This window comes from Saimiri boliviensis, chromosome 1 (assembly GCF_048565385.1).
Source record: "Saimiri boliviensis isolate mSaiBol1 chromosome 1, mSaiBol1.pri, whole genome shotgun sequence".
In the NCBI taxonomy this organism is placed as follows: Eukaryota; Metazoa; Chordata; class Mammalia; order Primates; family Cebidae; genus Saimiri; species Saimiri boliviensis.
Genome location: NC_133449.1, coordinates 145509806 through 145523959, shown reverse-complemented (window position 1 = coordinate 145523959; position 14154 = coordinate 145509806). Strand labels below are relative to the sequence as shown.

Here is a 14154-nt window from a genome sequence, read left to right as displayed (position 1 = left end):
ATCCAAAAATCTATAAACAGTCCCACCAGCTAAATAGAAAACTAAGGAAAGGCAACTTGATAAATAATTAGGCTCCAGCTCCAGACAGTCCCTGGTGCATACTCTATTTGCAGTCTGGCTAGAAATGAACATACTTCTGGAATAAAGAATTTAGAAAAGAACAAAAGGGCTTAAAAATGCAGACATCAAACAAGAGGGGGGAAATAAAAATCTAGAACCAATGTGGGTTTATTTATTAATACAATCAGTCTGATCAGTACGCTTTGTAGGCAGTGTCTCTCCTGACTTCAGAATGAGGGTGGCACAAGGGCTTAAGTCGTAAAGGAGAGGGCTGTGAATATCAGGCAGGTATGACACCTCGGGCCATGGCTATGTTTTTATAGAATAAGAATGTTTCCTTACGCTGTCACCTCAAGTCAGGAATGTGGAAGTCAAGTACTTCTTCCTCTGTGACCCCGCTGGACTTTATAGAGACACAGCACTTCTCACATATACTGTAAAATGTTTGTACACGTTTACCTTCCCACTAAGGAATAAGTTCCCTGCAGTCATGGCCCACACCTTTCTGCTTCTCTGAAGCACTGGTACTGGGAACACATTGGGCAGACAGTGAATACTTACTGAATATTCATTTTTAAATGTCTTATACAGCCTAGTTTCCTTTAGAGCTCACATCCCCAGATCAGCCCAGAGATGGCTTATTCTGGTTTGGTTGGGGGTAGAACAGCAACTACCCTCATGGAGACTTCATTCTTCGTGGCTCTTAGTAGGTACTCAATAAATATTTGTTGAATCAGCAACAAACATTTACTGAATCAATATCACAGATGAATAGGCATCTACTAATGACTATACAATAGTTTGCACATTGTGTAGTCATTAGCAGACGCCTATTCACCTTTGCAATCTACTTCTACCATTTTCTCTTCATCCAAAACCTCCAAAGTCACACAACTGTAGAGTCCAAAGAGACCTATGAGATAATATGGGGAAGAGAGAAGTTCTGAGCACTTTAATTTATTGAGGCATTTCACTGTGGCGCCTTTCCAAATCTTGAAATAAATATCTGTTCTCTTCTTATAAATGATGCATACCTGGCCCCTTTGGATTTGTAGGAGTTTTAGTGATCTGGAGTGTTAGAAACACTCATGGCTGGACTCGATGGTGAGGCCAGGCAGATAAGGCAGCTCAGCCAATCAATGGTGTATCAGTAGGTATCTCATCTCAGGACTACCGAAATTCTGGGCTTCTTACTCACCCATGACACACACGTATTCACTTGGTGGGTTTAGACTCTGCTCTGTTTGGGTAAACAGAATGGACATAGTTAAACTGCTCCTACACAAATGGATTGACCAAAGGGCCAGGGACCATCTTGGATCCTGAGAGAACCCAGGCTAGAGAATTCTCACCAGAATTATAGGAAGTGGCCCCCACTGGAAATCACATAAACTCAGTACATGTGGGCAAGTCAAGGGTCTTATGGTTTGGAGTGGACTGGAAAGCTTTCAAAAGCATGATCCCGGCAAGAGAATCAAGGGTCCATGTGCAGAAGAAGGTAACACACTTCAGTTCTCTCTCAGAAGCACTCCTGGACTGCCATCATCAAAGAAGTTTGATTAGCAAAACTGGTGGGATGGGAGTGTGTGGTGACAGATACACTCCACAGAGGTGACCGGAATTTCCCCAGAGGAGGGAGCGTTGACATTCAGATGTGATCAGTGAGAGCTCATCTGATGTAGATGCTCTTGGGAGATGGAGAAGCCTCTCTGCTTGATGAGAAGACAAGTGCAAGGAAATCTGAGTCCACAGGGTTCAGACTGAGCAAATGGAGCTGTGGGCTCAGTGCTTACTTACTGTTGGCTGCAGCTGTCTTATTCTGCCTGTGACATACACTTGTAACTTGCAGCCTTCACCAAGCCAGAGCAATAAAGTGAGGACAAACCCTATTTATTTTAAAACCCTCTTCTGGGCTTGGAGCAGGTACAATGTATTAAGAAGGTTGTGTGTATCTGAAAACAGCATGCTTATTTGATTTCCTCTCACACAGGGATGCTTTCAAAGTTAGGTCATTTGAAGGAATTAAGAACATACAGGATATTCCTATTTTTCAGTTGGGATTCAAATAAAAGAGAAAGAACTTCTATTCCCTTATAGCAAAATCTCAATATAGCATTTTCTAGCAAATGGGAGTGCAAATCTTGGAAACAGGTGATGAGCCTCAACTTTACACCCCACCTTCCAGTTTCACATCTTTGAAAGATTTCATATGACTTCTCCAACACTTCTGAAATTAACTTCCATGTCATTTACATCTCCGAAAAAAAAAATCCTTCTTTATTTATTACTCAGTTCTAACATTTCTGAAAATCAAAACATCCAGAAATTTCTCTTCTGGCTCTGACATCAATATCCCTTCTTCCCGGTTCTGCAAAACCTGCCTCATCACATAGATCTGGGTCCCCCATTCTGCGAGCCTTCTACACATGACCCCTCTCCCATGACTGCCCATTTTTCTGTTCCAAATGAGAAGTTGAATACACAGGATTGAATCTGTAAGTGACTATGACCTTGTTGGTTGAAAATAATTGTCAAAATGGCCTTCAGTTATATTGTAATTATCTTCTTTCTTGGTCTTAATGTTTTTCCTTCAGATCCGTAATGAGTAAAGTAATTGCATTTTACTTATTAATAAAGTGACCTTCTAGAAAAAAATCAACTTTAAATTTTCAAGCCTAAAGCTAATTCTCATATTGAAATTTTTTGCCCAATTTATTAAGTATCTCTGGATGTGGAACTTTATGCTTCCTTCTGGAACAAGAATAAACAACCAAGTGACTCAATGGCCACAGTTCTGAGACTTGCTGAAAGCTGTCTATGAACAACAGCCAGTGGTTTGTGACAGATGACAAATATGATCACGAGAAAGGTGTCATTCAAAAGTGCTCACCTTTAAAAATTTTTATCACCAATATTTAAAGGGACTTAAAAAAAAAACTCCCTTGAAAATCCTTAAACAAAAATCTTTTATACAAATGGCCTTCCTTTCCCTCTCTCTATTAAACCTCTACCTCCTTCCCTTTATTTCTCCCTCACTTCTTCTTTGAAAGACGATTTCTTATAAATCTTGCTTAAAAAAACCCAAAGTGCAAGAACAGAAAGTTATATACATATTTAACTTACCTGGTTTATCTGAAAAGTAGATTACAGTATGACTAAACTTCTACATTTATCAAATAAAATAGTTGCATTCTAGTTCCCAACTTACATTTAGAAGAGTATTCTACATGTTTGCCCATTCAAATGCTATAATTACCAATCATACTCTCTAATCTGACAAGAGACAAATGTATTTCACTACAAATCATAATATTCGTAACCACTCACTGAGAGCTCATGTTCCCCCCACTGTGTTAAGTGCTTATCTTTTTTTTTTTTTTTTTTTTGAGACGGAGTTTCGCTCTTGTTACCCAGGCTGGAGTGCAATGGCGCGATCTCGGCTCACTGCAACCTCTGCCTCCTGGGTTCAGGCAATTCTCCTGCCTCAGCCTCCTGAGTAGCTGGGATTACAGGCACGTGCCACCATGCCCAGCTAATTTTTTGTATTTTAGTAGAGACGGGGTTTCACCATGTTGACCAGGATGGTCTCGATCTCTTGACCTCATGATCCACCCGCCTTGGCCTCCCAAAGTGCTGGGATTACAGGCTTGAGCCACCGTGCCTGGCCGTTAAGAGCTTATATACATTAACTAGTTCAATCATTACCACCTTGGGAAGTAGTATTATCACTTTAAAGATGAGAAAATCTAGGCCAGGGGTCCCCAAACTTTTTACACAGGGGGCCAGTTCACTGTCCCTCAGACCGTTGGAGGGCCGGACTATGCAAGGTGTGACACCCTTCACAGCCAGCGCTGCTGCCTCCACTATCCCAGACAGCAGTATACAGTGTCACAAGCCCAGCACCATCTCCAGTGCTGTATACAGGGATGGCAGTGATCAGCCTGTGACACTGTGTATACAGCGTCCTAGACATCTGCAGCAGCGGTGGGCCTCTTCTGTGGGAAGCCCACTACTGCATGTTTCCCCTATTATAAGACACCTCCTAAAAAGAAGACAGCCCCCGTCTTTTGGGGGTAAAATTAATATAAGACAGGGTCTTATAATAGGGGAAACACAGTGTGTAGTAATGTGGGGGGAGACTTTTGGGCAAAGGGAGGTTATAGGGGCCATTATGTTGTTGTACATTTGGGGGAGTATGAGGGCCACTGTACTGTGTAGTAATGGTTATAGTGCTTTGCCTTTCTTCCTACTTCTGCTGTTATTTCACACTGCTTCCGGTGATGTGGGGCGCTGCAGCCGCAGACCGGATGTGCGTCCTATGACGCGCTTCCAGAGCCATGACGCGTGCGTCCCACGTCACCGGAAGTAGTACTGTACTTTGTGGCGCCGCCGCATTCTGTGCTCCTCTCACTGACCACCAATGAAAGAGGTGCCCTTTCCTGAAGTGTGGCGGGGGCCAGATAAATGGCCTCAGGGGGCCACATGCGGTCTGTGGGCCGTAGTTTGGGGACCCCTGATCTAGGCAAAAAGAAGTATCTTATCCAAAGCCAGACCAATAGTAAGTGACAGAGCTAAGATCTGTAATATTTTTTCCCCTAACTTCCCTAAACTCACTACAATTATAAAAAGAGTCAGGCCTCACCTTTTTCACAACATCATAAAAAAGGCCAGAAGAAATTGAAAAATACTGCAACTCAAGCAGGCTTTGTAAGACCTGGTGTGCCTGTCTGCTAAACACAGCATGACACCCTGCATGCTCGTATCCTTCCAGTCACTTCTGGAAGGTGACTCAGGGGAGGTTCTTTTGGACGACAAAGTCAACATTAGTATGTTGCAGTCTTGAGAAATGCGTGGTAGATCTGCATGAAGTATTCTGGTGAGGTGAAGGTCACGATCCAGCCACCTCAGAGCAGGGGGGTGAATAATGACATCAAGAGTAATTATAATAGGTGATGAATTCGACCCTGTTTCACCCAAACAGAAATGTTCTTGACTACATAAACAAATATTTTCAGCTGCCTTATAGTTTTTCTTAAAATATTAGAAAAATATCAACATAAAGAATTTCTCTTGGGAAATGAAAGCATGCTCTAAAAGCCAAATTTCTATCAAAGAATAAGAAAAAAGAACCACAGATTATAGAAGCTATAATCTGTTCCATTACCCACAATTTCCAGATAAATAAGAGAAATCATGGCTCTCTGTAACGTCACCCAGGGCAGACAGCAATTGTCTTAAAGAGAAACAGAAAAATAAATGGAAGCTAAAAAATTGAAGCTAAACTATACTACTTATCATTGAGAGAAAAGTTCAAATTGACACATGACACACAAGGGGATTTTTCTGCTTCATTATTTTCCTGGAACAAGAAACTATGAATCAAGTAAAGTTATGATTCTCAAAAATAATGACAATAAAAGTTTCCAAGAGAGGGCTCTAAGGTTTCACCTTCTGTCAGAGGAAGCTTCACAAAAGGTGTATTCTATCTTGATCTCACCTCCAACACAAACATTGCAGTGAAAAGTCCACTTAGAATCATAAGTTCTGTAGAGCGGAGGTAGTTGTGTGTGATGTTCATACCTTTCTCTGGAGAGAACAGAACTGTGTCTTGTCTAGCAAGGAAGGCTGTTAACTTATTTAATGAGCCCCTAGGAACCATGCTATTTCTAAGGCTTCCCCAGGCCTCCTGCTACCTATTCTTGTTCTGCAATACAGCAGCGAATGTACCAGAACAATTGGGACAAGTGTGGCTGGGCACAAGGGTCTGAAAGGATGATCCTGATAAACAAAGGCCGAGGAATAGGAGAACTGCACTGATGGAGAAGCCGTGACTTGTCAAGGACAGTTTGCTCTCGCAGATCCCTGTCCTTCTTTCTCCTTTCTGGTTTCTATTTCCAAAGAGTCAGCTTCCACATGTTTGCAATGTGACTCAAGGCTATAATGGTAGGAGAAGTGAAAGGAGTGTGTAGTGAAAAGCTGGGTCTTTCTTCTTTGGTAGCCATCTGGGCTTCCACCCAACCTGGTTCTGCTGAGCTCACATGCTATGCCCACCTGGGAAAAATAAAGTAAACTAAATTTGAGCTGTGCTCTCAAAGTCTGAATTGCTGGAACAGCACGTTTTGTGCAGGCTTAGATGACAACGAAGCACGGTTTACTATTACTTATATGGTAATAAAGAAATTATCAAGTTTCTCTCCTTTTTAAGGCTTAAATTAAGCTTAAGCTTCCCTAGGGATAACAGATGAAGTTTTCTTTAATAGAGGAAATACTTGCTAACAGAAGCAGAAACATTCCCCTGCATACTAATGTCCACCAATCAGCTAGGGCCAGTTTAGGTAAATATCTTTAAAGTATCATACCTTTCTTTTTGAGAAAATACCAAGTGTTCAGTATTCAGAAAATTGGTGACCTGAGCCAGCAGCATCAGGGTCCAGAAACAAGGCCAGCACATTTGTGCTGCCATTCCTCAGAGGACTCCTCGATGCCCATGGAAAGCAAAAGCTTAATTCTCTCTTTCTGCCCTATGATATTCTTTGGCCTCTCAATTCTCAGGACTGTTTTTTGTCTTTTAATCTCTCTCTTTCACAGTATCCAAGGGACACAAGCAGATAAAATAACAGAAAAAAACTGTCAAAATTCTGTAAAGCCAGAGCCCTTCCAATACAAATAGGATATTATATTTCTGAAAGTAGCCGGTTCTACTTGACTTTCTGGAAGGCACAAAACATGCATAATAGAACTTCAATTTTGCAGTTCTTTTCCAAAGGGGGCGAAAAATACTGATCATTTCGAGAATGATCAGTATTCTACAGAACCCAGTACCTTCCTTAGGCAAGGAATAATGGAAAAATGTAGACTAATGAGAAACTTGACATAAACAATGATAACACACTCCATGCTTTAATGACCAGAAAAACAATTCTTTGGATGCTTCAAAAATGTAAACTATCAAGTAAAGATTTTTAAAAATTCCTCCCAGCCCTCTGTACTGGGCTCTCTTCTACCTGTGGTCACTCTGTGATATGGTTTAGCTGTGTCCCCAACCAAATCTCAACTTGAATTGTGCTCCCATAATTCCCACATGTTGTAGGAGGGACCCAGTGGGAGATAATTGAATCATAGGGGTGGTTTCCCCCATACTGTTCTCATGGTAGTTAAGTCTCATGAGATCTACTGGTTTTATAAAGGGAAACCCCTTTCACTTGGTTCTCATTTTTTGTCTGCCACCATGTAAGACATGCCTTTTACCTTCTGCTATGATTATGAGGCCTCCCCAGCCACGTGGAACTGGGAGTCCATTAAACTTCTTTTCTTTATAAATTACCCATTCTCAGGTATGTCTTTATCAGCAGCCTGAGATCAGACTAATGTACTCTGGGTCCTTACTCCCTTTCTCCACCAATGAACACTTCTGGGGTCTCTCAAAAGTTAAATTCCCACTTCTGAGCCTGGGAGCAACCACTAGCCTCTCTCTGTTCAGATCACAAGGAAGAGAGGGGAGCAAGCAGGCCTGGTTCTACGCAGTGACATCAATGACCAGGATGCCCAAGACTAACTCCTCAAGGCTTGAGCAATGGATCCTACTTGAGCAATGGATCCTACGGCCTGATTAAATGATGAACACGACAAGAAGGTGACAGAAGGGAAGCAACCTGTGGCCATACCATTGGCAGGCGGAAGGGAAGAGGAAGGAACTGCAGTTCTAGAGTTTTGAGTCTGGCATTCTTATAGCATTGAATCAAACTGCTTCTTACTGATACTATTCACAATTTTTTTTTTTTCTTTTTTTTTTTTTTTTGAGACGGAGTTTCGCTCTTGTTACCCAGGCTGGAGTGCAATGGCGTGATCTCGGCTCACCGCAACCTCTGCCTCCTGGGTTCAGGCAATTCTCCTGCCTCAGCCTCCTGAGTAGCTGGGATTACAGGCACGCACCACCATGCCCAGCTAATTTTTTGTATTTTTAGTAGAGACAGGGTTTCACCATGTTGACTAGGATGGTCTCGATCTCTCGACCTCGTGATCCACCCGCCTCGGCCTCCCAAAGTGCTGGGATTACAGGCTTGAGCCACCGCGCCCGGCCTCACAAAATTTTATTTAAATTCAAGCCAGTCACTACCTATTGGCAACTTAGGGACAGGGGTTAATCTCTTGATCTTGAATCTCCTTGCTTTAAATTGAAAGAGCCTCAGAAACAAGAACAATGCTTCCATAAAATACTTGATATGCAGGGAATACAACTAGGGCTAAACTAAGTTTGCTTTCCCTGATATATTTGAAGAAGTGAGATAGAGAGATACAGGTATGAGAAAGTAAGCATATGTTTCTTATTTCTTTCCAGACCTTGAGGTAATAGTTTTAGATTTTCTTTTTAAGTTCACCTCATTAGAACACAGTGGCTTTCCTCAGTGGTCAAAAGCTGAAGAGTCCATCAGAAAGCAAGGTGGTCTCTAAGCCTCTTCATCACCTTTTTCTTTTCATTTTTTGAGCAAAGTATCAATTAGAGATTGATTATTAGATTAGGAGGAAACACTGCTTGGTTCCAATCTTCTCTGTTTCTACTGTGAACTCAACTCACATCAACAAGCTAATTAAAAGGAATCACACTCTAAGAAATAACCAATCACTGATGCATAACTCCACTGTCAGAAATTAAGTAGTAGCCACTTGGTACAAATGACCTGATAGTGAGCAAGATTCAGAAGAGACCCTTCAGAAACAAATGGTGCTGAACCATGCGTATTAGACATGTGCAGAGATACAAGCCATGACAGGCTCTCAGCTGGCCGGCACTCCTCCTGATGCCTTCTTTGTGAAGTCACAGCTTCCCCTCTCTCTGCAGAGCCTCTAAATGTGAGTGCCTGGAGACCCTCTTCAGCCCTCCGTAATTTTACTTTTTGCTGTGCTGTTAGAATTTCCATCTGCTTTTCATGGCTTCAGTGAAGATCTTCACAGAACACTCACAAATCTTGCTTCTGGTATTGAATTCCCTCCCATAAATTTTAGTCCTAGATTTGCAAAACTTCTGGAATATCTATAGTCATCTTAAATTCAGTATGTTCAGAGCCAAACTCATCATCATTTGTTGATTTGCATTTGTTCATGCATGCATGCATGCATGCATTCATTCCATTAATTAATTCATTCGTTCTTCACTGGCACTGGGCACAAATGAGGATAAAGACCTCCCTGACCTCAAGAAGCTCAGAGTCTGAGCTTAAATTGGAGTCAGAATTTGTAGATCAAAAAGGATCAATGTGACTTAACTGCAATACCCTGTTTGTGTACAAGGCAACTGAAGCCAAGGGAGATCAAATGGTTTGTTTAAGGTCATGCTGCTATTGGCAAAGCTAGCAGTTAAACTCAGGACTCCTGACTTGTGCATTTCTATCAAAGACATCATAATTCTCCCAATTTCCTCAGTACAGCTTTGGAGGAACACAAATGAGATTCCTCAGTGTCTCACCTACCATCAACAGCCAGTCAATCAAAAAGCACTTCAGTGTCTTCCTTCTGACCATCTCCCATTTCTGCCATTTCCTAAATTTTTGACCACCCCTGGGCTGTTCCAGGTCAGCATCACCCTCATACATCACCTGACCCTGCCTGCAGAGATGGTCAGTCTCCCTGACCCTTCCTGCACTGGGCACTTCTGCTACCTGACCTCCACTACTTATCTCATCCTCTGTCTCCAGTTCAACTCACATGTGGCTCCCAGGACAATCCTACTAAAGCCCTGTAAACACATCATGCTGCAAACATGCAGGGAGTCTCAGACACCCTCAGCACAATTTATCAAACTGGGATCCACAAAACATGGATCCCAGTGGATGCTCTGTGGAGTGGGGGGTCTGTGGTCATAGGAAAATGGTGCCTGCACTCCACTGCTTGGAGAGTCACCTTCTTTTGAACTAGTATTTCCCAAGCTTATTTGACCACAGAACTCCCCCTTTGAAAGGAATGCACATGACCACTCCCCAGACCCAGTGTTTCTGCAAAAGTGTGGTGGGAGATGGCAGCCTACAGTCTTAAGTATAGTGAGTCTGTCAGGTAGCTCAATTTTCTTCTATTCTCCTTCCCTAATGGTATGTTTTTGTAATTTTCCCAATTGGAAACATCCTCCAACATCGCTTGAAGTCAAGGTCCACGTAGGGAAAGAAGGTTGGAGACGTGTGTCAAGGCTGAAACTTCTGTCATGTCAGACAACTATCCAGGGCTCAGTTGAGCAAAGGGATCTCAACATATAATGGGTTAGATCATGATTAGGACCAAAATTGTAAATAGGTCAAGCCCAGAGACACAGAAAAGGTCAGGAAGGAATCACTGGTGCACGCAGGCAGGTGGTGGAGCTGGGCTGAGGAAGGGAAGAGCAGTCAGTTGTGGTAATCTTAGATGCACTGCTAAGGTCCATATGGTCCAAGACTCTTCTCAGTTGGACTACAGATCTAGGCTGATGACTGCTTCTCCTGGGGATGGGCGGCCCTGGACCACATGGTGGTCAGGAGGTGGCTGGGGGTAGGCCACAGGCGAGTCCCGAAACATGGCGGTCAGGAGGAGTCTGGGGGTTAGGCCACAGATGAGTCCTGCCCATTTCTATTTCAGAAGCGGGAAGAATGGAATTACCTCAGTTATCTTTCTTTGTTTTTGTAATTTTCCCATTTGGAAACATTTTCCATCACCTTTTCCACTTAATTAAATCTCACCCTTCCTCCAATAATCAGTTCGGATCTCTCTTCTAAAAATCCTTTCCCAGCTCCCTCATCTGAGACTGCTGTAGCATTTATTTACCTGAATCAGAAAACCAAAACCTCAACAGTAAAAAGCACCCTTGGCTTGCGTTTGTGCCAAGAAGCCTAGGAAATGGTAGAATTTTCCCGTTAAATACCTTTAAAAGTAACGTAAAAGGAAAGATTATAGTATATTCACAAATAAGAACTGTATTTATATAAAACTTTCAGGAACTATAGTTTTTAAGTAAGAAGATTTAACACCCATAAACAATTCATTATAGCTGATACTGAGTTCTGGTGTTTTGACCAGAGTAACTTTGGAAAAACTAGGAACGTTTCATTCCTTCATTTTCACTTTGCAAAAATTGTCAACCAGCTAATGAATACTATTATGAGAAGAAAGACTGAATAGTACAGAAGGAAAATAAAATCATGACAGATTCTATAAAGACCATTTATATTGTAAGAGAGTATTTCCTTCTTTCTATTTCTAGCATTCCCACCCCCCAACAATACAAATAAAATTAGTCTAATTTGCTTAAAAATTATCATTTTGGTATAATTTCTGTGTATTTCTGAAACATTTTTCTTCCTAAGGGAGAAAAGATGCCTCATAATAAGAATGCTCAATTCAGTTCCTACCTGGAATTAAACTATCACAGTAGACACCATATATTAACACACATACATCACCTTCACTGAGCCGTGGGTTATGGAAGGAAGCATGAGGAGAAGCACATTGGAGAAGCACACAGTATTTCTACCTCTGAAATAGAAATGGGCCGGACTCACCGGTGGCTAATCCCCAGACTCCTCCTGACCACCATGTTGTGGTCTCAGGGCCGCCCAGGAAGGAGCAGCAGTCATCAGCCTGGATGGCCAGTGCAGCTGGGAACAGTCTCAGATGGCATGGACCTTACCAGTACGTTTAAGATGATCATAACTGACTGCTCTTCCCTGCCTCAGCCCAGCTCAGCCACCCGCTTGCATGCACCTATCATTCCTTCCTGACCTTTTCCATATCTCTGGGCTTGACCTGTTTTCAATTTGGTCCTCATCTTGATGGAACCCATTATATTTGGAGATCCCTCTGCTCACTTGAGCCCTGGATGGTCCTCTGACATAACAGAAGTCTCAGCCTCAACACACATCTCCAACCTTCTTTCCCTATGTGAACCCTTGACTTCAAGAAACTAGTCTACTCATGGAGCCTTGGGTAAACCATGCCATGCACACCAACAATTTCATTCTCCAAAAGGCTTGTCTTGTGAGACTCAGGCCCGGGTTCTTCTCTCAAGAAGCCTTCTCCAACTTCTTAGCCTATGAAAACCACCTCAGCCTCTGAACTAGAACACTTAATGTCTCCTCCAGTGACTCACATAGCAGGCCCCACAAAACAGTGTCCCAGAGGGTGTCTCCAAGGGAAAAGCTCCCTCTTGGAGATTAACAACACACATTAGGATATTAAAGGCTTTCCAGAGTCTTAAACCCAGGAAACCATTCATATAATATTGAGTCTCACGTTTCTCAAATTTATTTAGCCATGGAACTCCTTTTCCATGCTACAGCCTTTGACAACCATTTGGAAGTGCAGGCGGAAGGAAAATGAGCCTGCCTAAGTCAGTGACATTTCTCACAAGCAACCTTGTATTCTCAAGTGTCCTCACGTCCATGTCTCTTCTCCGCCTGATTTAAATGGCAGCAACTCGGCAGCTCTAACCAGCCGCAGGCTTCCTCACCTCTTGTCACTATTCTGATCCTCACATCACTCTCTGCCTGGTGGGAGTGAGCTAATACACAGGAGGCCTGTAGCACAGCACCTAGCGTAGAGTCAAGAGCAATGCCGCTAGCTACTTTGAATTTGGGGCAGTAGGGAGAAAGAGTGGTTAAGAGTTTAGTCTGTGGAATCAGACAGGCCCCATTCTAATTCTGGCACAGCTCTCACTAGACAGACTGTGAGGTCAAGTTTTGTCCATCAATGTCTGGTACAGACACAGTGCCTGATAGAGACCACGCAGTCAATGAGTACACAATGAATGAATGAAGGACAAAGCAGTTCTCAGCCCAGGTGTTTTGCCCAACAGAGCATATTTGGCAGTATACGGAGACGGTTCTGGCTGTCACACTAGCATCTAGTGGGTAAAAGTAAGGATGCTTTACATGAAACATCCTACAATGCATAGGACAAAGAACAATCCAGCCCCAAAGGTCAACAGTGCCAGAGTTGAGAAATCCTGCTCTACAGACAGGCCAATCAGGGATGAATTTCTAACCACTGACCCCAGCTGTTAGGCCTTGAGCAAGTCAGAAAATTTGTCTCAATTGAATGGAATTTTAATGGGATCTTGTATCATACACTTGCAAGGAAATACATATTCAAATGAGATGAACTGGGTAAGCCATAGGAAGTGGTTAACACAGAGATGGTGCATGGAAATCATGACCTATATACGTGTCCCATAACATTCTTACCATTGCCTTCTATATAATGTCTCAGGTGATGGTGAGGCTCTTTAGGTGGACTCTTCACTCTCTTGGAACTCACTGTCTCAATCCCAAGTGAGTACTCTTGTCAAAGCAAGCCCTGTGCTCCCACTTATGTTTCCTGTATGGTCAACTTTTATTTATATGCTCACCAGGGGCTCCATAGTGAAAATGCTATTGAAGAAGAGCATGCTGTCTCCCTGCACCAGCCTCCTCTGATTCGCAAAGGTTTGGGAGAGAACAGAAAGACGTTCTCGGAGTGAAGGATCGGTAATGCACTCTTCAAAAAACTCATCAGTCTCATCCTTCTCCTCTTTGATCTGATTATCACCGACCCTAAAGAAAATAGAAAATGTGAGATTCATGTGGCTCCTCGCATGAAGAACTTTGCAAAGGGTTTCTCTCCAGTCCCTCCTCCTGGACATGTCCTCAGCCATCACCCTGGAGCGGTCCCTCCTTGCCCTGAGTCTGTAACCTGCTGCACTGGCACTCGGTCCTCAGAACTCTCAGAGCCTGTTTGCTCATTTTCAGCCACCTTCTTTAAGAGGTCCTCCCTGGATTCCTTTCCTATTCAATAGTCATTGCTTTACTCCTGAGCCCTTACATATATCTGGACAAATATTTTCTTTCAGGTAATTGTGTTTTCCGAGCTTCCTTTCAAATATTTAACATCTATTCTGCCTTTCACATGGCAAGGACAATTTTGTTCCTTTTAAATTTGCTTAGCCTTAATTCTTTCTTAGCTGTTAGTTACCTGGATAATTAGAACCTGGGGCCAGCAGAGACTAGGTTTGCACAGTGATTCTATGATCTGTTTACTAGCTCTGGGACTTTGGGAGTTACCGATTCCTCTAAGCCTCAATGCCTTCATAGGAGCTGCTCC

General features: G+C 42.7%; 1 protein-coding gene across 5 annotated transcripts in view; it reads right to left on the bottom strand.

Moving 5' to 3' along the window:
* HYDIN (HYDIN axonemal central pair apparatus protein) overlaps positions 1-14154 on the bottom strand; it is a 444836-nt gene that overhangs the window by 306144 nt on the left and 124538 nt on the right. For all 5 annotated transcript variants that reach the window (XM_074406071.1, XM_074406078.1, XM_074406094.1 and 2 more), the window contains one exon: positions 13424-13607. In XM_074406071.1, the coding sequence (XP_074262172.1) occupies positions 13424-13607 (184 nt within the window). The remainder of the gene's footprint in view (positions 1-13423; positions 13608-14154) is intronic.